The sequence below is a fragment of the Hylobates moloch genome, unplaced genomic scaffold, assembly GCF_009828535.3.
Source record: "Hylobates moloch isolate HMO894 unplaced genomic scaffold, HMol_V3 SCAFFOLD_10, whole genome shotgun sequence".
In the NCBI taxonomy this organism is placed as follows: domain Eukaryota; kingdom Metazoa; phylum Chordata; class Mammalia; order Primates; family Hylobatidae; genus Hylobates; species Hylobates moloch.
This window is the reverse complement of record NW_026652285.1, coordinates 82,028,098-82,041,586: the sequence shown is the minus strand read 5'-3', so window position 1 is coordinate 82,041,586 and position 13,489 is coordinate 82,028,098. Positions and strand designations below refer to the sequence as shown.

The following is a 13,489-nucleotide window of genomic DNA, read 5'->3' as shown; positions in this document are numbered from 1 at the left end:
CCAGCAAGAAGCCCTGTATTTTCAAGTAACTGAAACACTTTGTCATTTTGCACTGAGAACCACTAATGTTATCTTCATAAATCTTTTTAGGGTTCTGTATTCTGAAACTACTTGGTGGTGAGATTCTCATCTTAGTATCAATACACATAATGTCAGGCTTTTGAGCAGTAGTTCTCAACTCGGAGAGATTTTGTCCCCAAGGCAACATTCAGCAATGTCTGGAGACATGTTTTATTATCATGACTGGAAAAGGGCGATGGTGCCCCTGGAAGCCACTGGGTAGAGGCCAGAGATGCTACTAAACATCTTGCAATACTCAAGACAGCCACTCACAACAAATAACTATCCAGCCCTAAATGTCAATAGCACAGCTGTTAAGAAACCCTGCTCTAGGGGGATGGAAGAAACAACAACAACAGCACTATTCTTTCTACTGTTTTTTTTTTTTTTTTGTAGGCGAAGTTTTGCTCTTGATGCCCAGCCAGGCTGGAGTGCAATGGCGCGATCTCGGCTCACTGCAACCTCTGCCTCCCGGGTTCAAGTGATTCTCCTGCCTCAGCCTCCTGAGTAGCTGGGATTACAAGCGCCTGCAACCACACCTGGCTAATTTTTTATATTTTTAGTAGAGAAGAGGTTTCACCATGTTGGCCAGGCTGGTCTCGGACTCCTGACCTCAGGTGATCCATCTGCCTCAGCCTCCCAAAGTGCTGGGATTACAGGCATGAGCCACTGTGCCCAGTCAACAGCACTATTCTTACTGACAGCCTGCTGTTCTTGGCACTTCACAAACACACCTGATCTCTACACATTAAACAGCACTGCAAGGTGGGTATAGTTTTCCCCAATGTACAGGCGAGGACACAAGTCCAGAGAGTTTACATGGCTTGTCCAAGATCAAACAACTTGTAAACACAGAACTAGGACTCCAGCCAAGTTTGGTCAAGCTCTGAGGTCCGGCTTTCTAGTGAGTTTGCTATGCTGGAGCCCTTTTCAGAAGCACACACTGTTTCCAGCAGAGGTTTAGACTGTACACAGGCTAGAAAGTGCAATCAGGAACAAAGAGCTTCCAAAAGAGACAGAAGGGAGCCAAGCCTAAAATGAAACTTGCACTTCATGAAAGAACCTGAAGGGGGCAGTCTCACCATCACGATGACCACCCACAATAGGCTGAAGACCGGCACCTCCAGGGTCGTGCTGCGTCTGATGCACCGCCTTCTGAAGAAGCATGTGTGGAGGTTGAGGAGGGACAATCACATTACCTGTCCCTCCTCCTACATCACGAGGTGCACGTTAGTGTAATTTCACTCAATATCAGAGGTCTCAAAAAAATTTAGCTTAAAATAACAACTGCTGGGATTTTTGAGAACATGCTTTAGAATTAGACAGAGTTGGGTTCAAATACTTGCTCTTTCACTTTTTTTAAAATTATTTTTCATTCATCTTGTATGTCCTTCCATTGAATTTTTTAGGGGGGGGCAGCAAGTTACTTCACCTCCTGTGCCTCTCTTTCTTCATCATCATCATCATCGTCGTCATCATCATCATCATCACTACCTCATGGGAGTATTATGAGGCTTAAATTAGAAAATTAATGAATTAAATAGAGGCAGAAAAGCTAGGCCGCTACCCAGAAGGCAGTGACGAAACAGGAAATATTACACAATATAGTGACACTACTACGTAGTTTACTGTATACATAGCACATACAGTTTTATTTTGGAAGGAAACAAAAGAATGGAAACAATAATTGGGCTGCAAATGTGGCTGAACGTGGGGTGGGGACCCCGGCTGGAAGTGCACAGATGTGGAATGCCACTGTGGAGGGCTCCCCTCCCTGCTCAAAAGAACAGGGAATCACGGAGTTAAAAATAGCAAATGTGAAGAACACAATGAATCCCAAGCAAGCGTCCTTTGTGATTTCAATGAACGTTTCAGTGGTTGCCTTTTCTAGAACAGTTGTAAGTAGCTGTCATCTTCTTGGTTGCCAAACCCCACAACATAACATACAGATGCTTAATAAGATACATAAGCTTATGCCTGATGTCTCTATGTCTTTGGCTTTGAGCCTCCTAACAATATGGAAAATTAAGTGAATTCTGGTATTTACCAGAGACCCACACAGGTACTCAGAGAATCATAGGTCCAATGCGGAAATGAAGAGTACACTTGTATCCTGATTTTTTTTTTAAAGCTGCTTGGCTCTCTCTAGGTTAGCAACTGAGACTTCAATATTTTATTCAATGAATATTTGATGTGACATATTTTAGAACAGACAGCTGCTCTGATGAATTAGTCATCTCTGTGATGAATCAGTTACTTATACCTAGCCTTTTGTTTTTTGAGAACTCAACCTCTTTCCTCCACTCTGACCCGTTTCCAAAACCACTTCCTTCTATAACAGTAACATTTCTCGGCACAGGTACACTGTTGAGAAAAGAGATCTCTAACCAACTCCTCAAATTGGAGAAACTCAGAATACCAGAGCTGGAAGATCCTGAGAGATCTCTTACTGAAGATATGAGGAAACTGAGACTGGAGAGAGTGAAAGACTTGCCCAAGGTCACACAGCAAATGATCAGCAGAGCTAGAATTAACAGCCTGGCTTTGTGACAGCTCATCTCATTTTCATTTAACACTCCATGAAGTTTCTCATCTTCACTGGGGTTGGTCTGCCCCCAGCTGATAAGGTTGGGAGACAAATTTTCTCCATATTTCTCACTAATCAAAGGAAGTTAAAAACTCTGTATTTCAAACACTTTAGTAAAACCCAATGAAGTGAAAGAGAATCTTAAGTGAGAAAGTGACAAGGTAAGCAACAAGACTTGATGCTTGGGGCAGACATGAAGTAAACAGGGCTAGTGTGGATCGAACTACCTAAAATCTCCAAGAGTATCAATCCCAGGTCCACATGTGGCCTCCAGGGACCCACCACACACAGTATTCACATGGACAATGGCTGGCAATGGGCCCAAGCCAGAAACAATCTCTTGGGCTTTCTCAATATGTCACTCCAACAAGAAGCAAAGCATACAGAAGATGTGGACATTCAAAAAACTCAAAAAAGGAAAAGTCTACAGATTTTGCTTTCAACAATTCCAATCTTATTTAGCCTATTTTAATTCTGGTTTCCAGGGAGCCAAAAATATCCTGACATTACCCAGGGAAAAGCTGTGCAAAGGAATGACAATCTATTTCTCCATTGTGGCACCCGGGTTTTCCTCTTCCTTTGCAGCTGCTTTGGTGTCACCCCTTCAAGACCACATTACTTTGAATTTTAGCAGGAAACCTTGGAAGAATGGTAGAATTTTCTGGCCTTTGGTAAAGTAGACAGTTTTCCTGACCTGGATCATCCTTAGAACCAAGGCTGTTTCTAATCCACTTCAAATGAAAGCTTGGCTCTACTGTGGGGCCTATGGAGGAGAGACTTCAGCTCTAAGCCAGAGCTACCCTCACCTACAGGAATCCCCAAAGCAGGTTTCACATTTCCTTGGGTCAAAGTAGGAAGGCTCAGAAACAGTCTGAATCAGGGGTTGGGTTGTCCTCTATCATTGTGTGTAAAGCCAGTTTTCTTATAAACATGATTTACTTCCCACTCTCCTTGGGGGGTTTCTAGGTATTAAAATGGGATTTCATTTATGGTCTATCCTTTTTTCAATTTACAGCAATCATTCTTGAACCTGACCATGCAACAGAATTATCTGGAACGCCCTTTTAAAAAACAGATTACAGGACTCCTTACTTGGATCACTAAATCCAAATTTCCTAGAATGAGGCCTGGTGATTCTTATTTTTAAAAACCTTCCCAAGTGATTCTAATGCCCAAGGTTTAATATTCTAGTTACATTTTTCGGTCCTTCCTTCCTCCATTCCTTCCTTCTTCGTGGGCTGCCCTCAAAAGCTAAGCACCACATATAATAATTCTGGCAGAAGAACAACATTCACCCTTCCAAACCACCACCAATTTATAAATAACATTTTGGAAAAAAACATGTCTGTAAACCTGGAACTTCTTGTGCAGTTACTGGCACTGTAAAGAATCACAGAATAAGAATTAAAAGGTGATTATGTTCTTTCTTCTAGGAGGTATCTAGGGAAATAGACATCCGTCTAAGTAGAAATTTGCATGCTTTATTTGAAGTCTTTGCCATATTCAAAATGGCCTACACATAAAGAATTAAGATATGGCCTAGATCCTACATACACTTGAAGTTCTGAGTTATGATACCATTATCTTTTTGTGATCTAAACTAAATGACCCAATTTCCCTTAGTCTTTCTTTGTAGAAATGTTCCTTGTTCTTTGGTTACTATTCTCTATTCCTCCTTCAGTGTCTTCAAGCTATTCTTAGTTCAACAACAAGGACAAAAATACTTTCAGGGCACAACTGTACTAGTATACTTTAGAGTTTGCAAACAGTTTATGTATCTCTTTAGGAGAATGTAATTGATTGCTGGGGGTGACTTAGACTAGTGGGCCCAAATATAAAGATCTACAGATTAACGTTTTGCTTTGAGTAAAGAAGATTTCCCTTAAAATTCCTTTATTTAATGGTTCTGCATCTGATCTTACGGTTTTCAAGATTCCTATTATATAAAGATCAGATCGCAAATTTGATCTTGAAGTCACTTATATTCTCTTTTACTCTCTTTTTCCTTTCTCTCTGCATTCTTGCATTGTTTTAGTTAGTCCTCTTTATTTTTATTTTTTTGAGACGTAGTCTCGCTCTGTTGCCAGGCTGGAGTGCAGCAGCATGATCTCAGCTCACTGCAACCTCCGCTTCACGGGTTCAAGAGATTCTCGTGCCTCAACCTCTTGAGTAGCTGGGATTACAGGTGCCCATCACCACACTCATCTAATTTTTGTATTTTTAGTAGAGATGGGGTTTTGCCATGTTGACCAGGCTGGCCTTGAACTCCTGACCTCAGGTGATCCACCTGCCTCAGCCTCCCTAAGTGCTGGGATTACAGGCATGAGCCACCATGCCCAGCCAGTCTTCTTTCTTTTTAAATGGCTTTTCTGTAGTTTCCCTAATGCCGGTCCATTTTCCTGAATGCTTGCAGTTTTCAATTCAACAATCATGCTCCTGGAAGACTGAATTATTCATCCCCATTCTTCACCCTTCTCTGATCTGTGTTCCTTCCACTAAAAGTTGGCTGGCTGTCTCCTCCCTTGGTTTCGGGCTTGCTCAATGACTTGGTTTGGCAGATGGCTTGTGGGCAGTTCTGAGCCTAGGCCTTGTTTCTGCTCAGCCCTCTTGTACCTCTCCCATTGCTAGAAAGAGACAGCACCATGGTTAGCCTGTTAGTGCAAGGTAAACAAGAGTGGACTCAGGCAACATGCAGATTAGAGTCACTTAGGTGAGCTCAACCCTATCAGCAGAGCCATGCCAGCCAATCCACAGGGACTTTGTAACACTGTAGGGTGCTCATGTTTGCAATGAGCCTTTAGAACTATTCAAATGTCATTCTGTGAGTGAGAACTAAGCTATGTTCAACTACAGGGAAATGTCTTAGGTGACTGAGTGTCCTTTATCGGAAGAGAGATAACAGCTCTTTCTTCGCATGGGATTGAAGATTAAAGACACTAATAAACATTGTGGCAGAGAAGATGCCAGCAAGATGAAGAGAAGCAGAAGCTGACTTCCAGGGTAGAAGAAACTCCTCCGTCAGGAGGTCCTGCAGAGGAAACGATGCTAACCACAGTCCTGCTCCTACAGAAAGCAGCTCCAGGGAGCACAGCTCATCCCAGCACACATCCGGTGCCCATTTGGCCCAAAGTCATGACTAGAACAGAAGAAACGGCCCCTGGATCCAGGCCTCACCACCCACCCCCGTAGGCTATCGTGATTTCCTTCCTCCGGCTTGGGATTCTAGCTCTAAATGGGTGAGACTGCCTGCATACATTGAGTGTGCTCTTTATTCCATTGACAAAGGATAAAAAGAACTTTAACAATTTTTTTCTGAGTATAATCATGACCACCTGAACAATAAACCAGCCCCTAACTCACAACACCTCCTTCCAATGGTCAATTTACCCAGAAACTGAGTCTCAGTTTAAGACTCTAGCCTCCGCACGCAATGGCTCATTCTACAAGTGCAAGTTACCACCTACTGGACCATAATAACAACATATTTGCATTCAAGCCAAGGTTAAACTGCCCATTTGATTGGAAGACCATGCTTCCCAGTGCTATTTAAGAAAAACAGAATAGGACGGACACGGTGGTTCACACCTGTAATCCCAACACTTTGGGAGCTGAGAGGGAAGAATCACGTGAAGCCAGGAGTTCAAGACCAGCCTAAGCAACATAGTGAGACTCTTTCTCTACCAAAAAAAAAAAAAAAAAAAAAAACCAAAAACGCTAGGCACAGTGGCATGAGCTTTTATTCCCAGCTATTTGAGAGGCTGAGGTGGGAGGATAGCTTAAGTCCAGGAGTTTGAGGCTGCAGTGAGCTACGATCGCACCACTGCAGTCCAGCCTGGACAGCAGAGTGAGACCTCATCTCTTAAAAAAAAAAAAGAAACAAAAAGAAAAATAGAAAAGGGCATGTAACTAACTTTATCCTATTTTCCAAATCCTTTCTGCCTTCTGTCTATAATAACACCTACTCTCTCTCCATATATATGTATAGGATATCCATATGTATGATATAAATGGTTGGTAACAGTTTAGCCTTTATCCTTTGTATTCTAAGAAAAAGCATGTGCATGTACACGGGTGTGTGTAAGTATATATATGTATATGTATACACAAACCCTCCAAACTTTTTCTTGGCCGGTTTCCTTCACAGTGTTTAGCCAAGCTGCTCTGAAAGCTCTTTAAGACACATGAGGACCTAAGCGAAGTAGGGACATAGGCTGACGTATGCCTTTGGGATTTACTCGGCTTGCTTTTCCCTTTAGTGACACTATTACAGGTGCCCTCAGAGTCTTAATTTGTTGTTGGTTATAAATGGCTGGTAGCAGCTTAGCTATTACCTTTTGTATTTTAAAAGCGTTCACGCCCGGTGCGGTGGCTCATGCCTGTAATTCCAGCACTTTGGGAGGCCAAGGCGGGCTGATCACAAGGTCAGGAGATCAAGACTATCCTGGCCAACATGGTGAAACCCCATCTCTACTAAAAATACAAAAATTAGCTGGGCGTGGTGGTGCATGCCTGTAGTCCCAGCTACTTGGGAGGCTGAGGCAGGAGAATCACTTGAACCCAGGAGGCGGAGGTTGCAGTGAGCCAAGATTGCGCCACTGTACTCCAGCCTGGTGACAGAGCGAGACTACATCTAAAAAAAAAAAAAAAAAAAAAAAGAGCTCATAAGCTCAGAAGACAGAGATGAAGCTCCAGATGGTGAGATTTCAGGCAGAATTTGGTGGGATGGGTTGGAGGGATAGATTTGGTTCTAAGGTATCTACGCTTACCACCTTCCATCCCTATCTCACATCTCTCTGGCTAGGTGTCCTAGGTCCTGGAGTGGCTATAGCTCCCAAGTAAAAGCCTACATTATTGCTCTTGTGTGAGCCTGGCCAGTCATTGCCCACAGACAGGTCGCTTATCTCCCAGATTGAAGTGATCAGATCCTGGTTGAGAACCATAAAGAAACCACTCTCTGAGCAGTGAAAGCAGACAATACAAAGTTAATTTTTAGAGCACGGGCACATAACCTACAGAGGTGCTCTCACTCAGCACTTCCGCACTCTTCGTTTCAATCCCAAGACTGTTGACTACAGTTTTCCCATTTCGAATTGACCAAATACAGCAAATTTGAAAACAGATTCACTACAGCAGCAATAACAGCTAACAACCTGACCTGAAGGAGGAAAAAGATGAAAGCTAATATAAGAACTCAAAGGGAGCACCTAGTGAAGGGGCAACCTGCTCACAACACCTCGTGGTCCCATGAAGCCATCACTGTGCTGTATTACAGCCCAATGCAATAATTAGTACTCTTTGCAGCCACAAAAAAGGATGAGATCATGTCCTTTGTAGGGACATGGATAGAGGTGGAGGCCATTATCCTTAGCAAACTAACACAGGAACAGAAAACCAAATATTGCATGTTCTCACTTATAAGTGAGAACTAATGATGGAACACACGGACACGTAGAAGGGAACAACACACGCTGGGGCCTTTTGGAGAGTGAAGGGAGGGAGGAGGGAGAGAATCAGGAAAAATAACTAACGGGTACTAGGCTTAATACTTGGGTGGCGAAATAAACTGTTCAACAAATCCCCATGATACAAGTTTACCTATGTAACAAACCTGTATTTGTACCCCTAAACTTAAAATAAAAGTTAAAAATAAAAAAAAAATTAGTAGTACTCTGTGTCATAACACTGGGTCATCTGGAAAAGTTTAAACAACATCAATGTGCTTTGCTTAGGAAGAAAATTCTCAAGTACAGAAGGTAACAGTATTGAGAAAGGCCACCTAGAGGAGAGCAGTGGTTACTGCAACGAAAAACTAGCAGGGGTTCCCTGGGCTGGAAGCCACCTACCTCTGAATGTTATCTTCAAGTTGCTTGACTCTGAACTCATCCTCTTCAGACTGCCGCCTCCTGGCTTCCTCCTCTTCGGCAGTTCCAGCGGGTATGCCCTGCAGCAGCCATTTCTCCCGAAGCACTTTGGACTGTGGGAGTGAGGGAAGACAACAGACAAGATTATACTTTTAAGTCCACACTGTCCTCTCCCTCTGCAGTGGTGCTGTTTTAGCTCCACCCCTCATCAGCACTGCCTGAATCGCTGCCTTCACCTCCTCACTAACTTGGCTCCTTACTTCCCTCTAGACCAACACCCAAAGAGATTTATTTCTACATCATTTTCTATTATTAAAAAAAATTAAAAACAGAGTGAACTGTATAATGAATGACCATGTTACCTCATCTAGATTTAACAATTATGAACATTTGGCCATATTTGCCCATATATTTTTCATCAAATGATTTTAAAGTAAATGACAACCGTATTTTACCCAAAAATATGTCAGTATGAGTCTATAAAAGTTAAGAACATTTTTCTATGCAACTGTAATTTAATTAACTTCCTACAACCACCTAATATCTGATCCATATTAAAGTGTTTTAAAAAGATTGTCAAGACTCTCATTCAATGACTCCCTTCTTTAATGACTCCCAATCATCTTCAGCAATAATCTCTAAATGTTATAAAAATCATATGCCCCTAGGTGGGCACAGTGGCTGATGTCTGTAATCCCAACACTTTCGGAGGCTGAGGTAGGAGGATTGCTTGATTCCAGGAGTGTAGACCAGCTTGGGCAACGTAGTGAGACCTTGTCTCTACAAAAAAATTAAACAATTAGCTGGGTGTGGTGGTGCATGCCTATAGTCCCAGCTACTCAGGAAGGCTGAGGTGGGAGGATCGCTTGAGCCAGGTCAAGGCTGCAGCGAGCTCTGATCATGCCACTGCACTCCAGCCTGGGTGATAGAACGAGACCCTGTCAAAAAAAAGAAAAAACAAAAAAAAAAACAAAAAAAAAACAAAAAAAAAACATACATCCCATGCTTGCAAGTGTACTACAATACAGTACAGTGGAATAAAAAGCTTTTGTTTCAGGTCGATGGTTTGGAGGCAGCAATTACTGCTTTGAGAAGGGAAATGAAAACAGTTCAAGAAAAAAGCATGTTGAAATTCCCTAAAAGGAAGAGCAAGGAGAGGTAGATGTGAGAGGATAATTTTGATTCAGGTTCCACTTATATGGTCCCTAGATGGCTGATGGCAGCAGCCACTAACCCTGTACCTAATGGCAGAGGACCTGTGAGCATGCCCATGGGCAGGTCAGTGGTCACCAGAGGGGACCAAAGTGAGGATGCAGGGCACATGACCAATTCTTCCCAGAAACAGTAAGCAACCAAAGGAAGAGCAGGGGCAATGGCTATTAAGCCAGCTAACACAGAATAAAGACCTGGCTCTTTGGCTCCCTGGCTCCCTGGCATCACCTCTGTCCAGAATTTCATTTGATCTCATCAGGCAGGGTGAGCAAGGTGAAAGGAAAGAACTCTTCTAATGACTGAGAGCCAGGGAATGCAGGCTTGGAGCAGACTCCCCGAAGCTCTTATGAGCAAAGGATGCACAATTCCATAGACTCTCATTTGTATGCGGCATTAAGGGCACTTTATTATGAACCTATAAGATGAATCTTTAAAAATTACCAACACTGGGCCGGGTGTGATGGCTCACACCTGTAATCCCAACACTTTGGGAGGCCGAGGCGGGCCTATCACCTGAGGTCAGGAGTTCGAGACTAGACTGACCAACATAGAGAAACCCCATGTCTACTAAAAATACAAAATTAGCCAGGTGTGATGGCATGCGCCTATAATCCCAGCTACTCAGGAGACTGAGGCAGGAGAAACGCTTGAACCTGGGAGGCAGAGGTTGCAGTGGGCTGAGATCATGCCACTGCACTCCAGCTTGGGCAACAAGAGCGAAACTCCGTCTCAAAGAAAAAAAAAATTACCAACACTTAGTATTAGTAAGTTAGACTTCACTAATGGTCCTGATTCACCACTCTATTGAGAAGTCCAGGGGTCATTTGGTGCTGTAGACACCCTGCTCCATGCCCAGGAGCAAGTTCAATCAGCCTGGAATTCCTGCACTTCCAGGATAGACTCTGTGTCGACAATACATCATCAGTGTGGGTTCAGGTGACCATGGTTTTTATTGATGTTATTCTTGCCTTTTCATTACAAATCATTTTTTTTACTATACTTTAAGTTTTAGGGTACATGTGCACAACGTGCAGGTTTGTTACATATATATACATGTGCCATGTTGGTGTGCTGCACCCATTAACTCGTCATTTAACATTAGGTATATCTCCTAATGCTATCCCTCCCATCTCCCCCCACCCACAAATCATTGTTTGTAGAGATCTGTTTGATTACTCTTACAGCACATAGGCAAATTTATGGTACTTGACCTGTAATTTTTTAATAATTAGGCTTAAAGACTTGAGTTTGTTCACATCCTAACTACACTCTTACAGTGATTATAGACAGGAGCCACCCCCACCCCAATATGCGTAAACAGTTGTGCATCAGTGGTAACATGCTGCCTGTTGAATGGGCTCTGTATAAATAGTGTGCATCTACCACCAGAGTAGGTATTAAAATGCACAGTTTTTATATTATAGGGCATTGTTTGATAATATAAAATCATGTGTCAAAGAGTGCAGTACAATTTGTTTACGTTGGTTGCCTATCAAAGCTTTATCAGAGATTCTTTTCCACTGGAAAGTGGAAAAGGGTGGGGCAAATCGGTTGCTCTTTCTACAAAACATTCAGAACCATTGTTCTCCACAAAAACCTCTCAAAATTTCCCAGACAGACCCTGTTTTGCACATTATGAGACGCCATTTTTTAGTCAATTAATGTTTTTATATTTTTATTCAGATATTTAATCTGGTGTAGGCACAAAATAAATTGTTCATTGGTAGCATTTCTGAAGTAGAAGAATGATTATTGCTTTGCTTTTCTTGAACTATAACTTGGCTCTGAAATTTACTCTCAGGAAGAGGGTAGAGACTGCAAGAGGCCATGCTGAGCAGTGGCTAACAGCCTGAGCTCTGGAACCAGTCTGCCATTTACCAGCTGAGTGAGCTTGGACAGACTCTTTCACCTCACTGAGCCTCGGTTTTCTCATCTGTAAAATGGAAAAAATAGCAGTGCCCATCTCAGAGGGTTGTTAGGAGGATTAAGGGAGTTTATAGGCTAAAGGGGCCACACACATACTTAGTACTATAGAAATGTTTACTATTGTTGTTGTTCATCCTGTTCCCTTGGCCTCTGCTTTATTTACCTAAGAAAGAACAAGTAAAATACCACCAGAGAAGCCTTCCACCTCTACTGGCTCTGAGACACACTCTATGGCCCTTTCATACTACCCACAAAATCTCTCTTTTTACATCTGTTCCCCCTGTAGCCTGCCGGTTCCTGGAAGGCTGGGACTGACTGTCCTTTATCCACCTTCACATTCATTGTGTCACCTAGAATTTCCCAATTCATCCATTTTTTCATTCAGTCAATGGAATTGTAGCCCAATTCCCTAGAATGAATGAGTAAATGGATGAACTGGGAAATTCTCAACTTTCCTTCTCTCTAATTATTTGGGAGGGGTAGGGACCACACTTTCAGGGTGCTTCCTGTGCTAAAGATGTCCAAACCACAGATAGTGAAAACCTTAGGATTCTGGGGGACAGACATCCTGGAAGCCTTGGCGTTGGTGTGGACCCTTCTGGAAAGCAGCCGTGGACAGTCCTGGCTGTCTGCACACCAGCAGGGATGCTCTGCAGCCACATCTTCTTGCAACATAAGTGGCTGCTCTTGGAATGTTCTCTCTGCTCTTCTTCACACAGTGCCTCCTGCCACCACATGAAGGGTCTAGCCCCTCACTTCTCACCAACTTAGCTGCCACCATCAGCAGGTAGCTCTGGCCAGAGCAGCCTGGTGACTCTGGTCACCCAGAGGTGCATGTCCCTCTACTTCCATCGGTTTTCTTGATATAGGCATGACATCATTAAGAACATCCCCACAGGAGGAGCCAGGAAGAGAGGCTCCAACAGAAAAAGGCAGTAGTGGGGCTGGGTGCGGTGGCTCATGCCTATAATCCCAGCACTTTGGGAGGCCAAGGCAGGTGGATCACCTGAGGTCAGGAGTTCGAGACCAGCCTGGCCAAAATGGCAAAACACCGTTTCTACTAAAAATACAAAAATTAGCTGGGTGTGGTGGCGAGCACCTGTAATCCCCGCTACTCAGGAGGCTGAGGCAGGAGAATTGCTTGAACTCAGGAAGCAGATGTTGCAGTGAGCCGAAGATCATGCCACTGCACTCCAACCTGGGTGACAGAGCATGACTCTGTCAAAAAAAAAAAAAGAAAGAAAGAAAGAAAGAAAGAAAGAAAGAAAGAAAGAAAGAAAGAAAGAAAGAAAGAAAAAAAAACTGGAAAAGGCAGTAGGCCTGGTCTCAGAGAATCCTGTTTCACAAAGGTGTTTAGACACTTTTAAGAAGCCAAAAAAGCATAGTTGATTTTCTACTTAGCTCCAAAGTCATGCTGTCAGGGGAAATCACCAATTCAAAAGGCTTCCTTAACCAACTCCAGATCCCCCTCATGTTGTCTCCAACACGTCTCCAAATGGAGTGGTGTATACTGAATGCACCATCCAGAGCACAGTGTTCCCTATACTGTGCTGGCATGTATTGGCTGCCTCAGTGTTTCAGAATTTAGTGGAAGCAGAGCTCAATAGAAATAAAAAAAATAAAAATTAAAAAACTTTTCTCTGTTTGTGGCCTTTATTGTCTAAACAACATACATTTTAAAAAGTATCATAGCTAACATAGTATCATAGCTTTAGTAGAGACAGGGTTTCACCATGTTGGCCAGGCTGGTCTCGAACTCCTCCCAAGGTGCTAAGGACTGTCAAACTTCACATTTGTCAAATGAATGTCACCATGGCAGGTCAATACAAGGAAGGAGCAGATG

At 43.0% G+C, this 13,489-nt stretch overlaps 1 protein-coding gene across 7 annotated transcripts in view; it reads right to left on the bottom strand.

The window, feature by feature from the left end:
• PALM2AKAP2 (PALM2 and AKAP2 fusion) overlaps window positions 1-13,489 on the bottom strand; it is a 533,392-nt gene that overhangs the window by 269,725 nt on the left and 250,178 nt on the right. For all 7 annotated transcript variants that reach the window (XM_058445343.1, XM_032164836.2, XM_032164831.1 and 4 more), the window contains one exon: window positions 8,491-8,621. Coding sequence is in view for 6 of the 7 variants with exons in the window: in XM_032164836.2 (XP_032020727.1) it covers window positions 8,491-8,621 (131 nt within the window). In the remaining variant the exon portion in view is untranslated. The remainder of the gene's footprint in view (window positions 1-8,490; window positions 8,622-13,489) is intronic.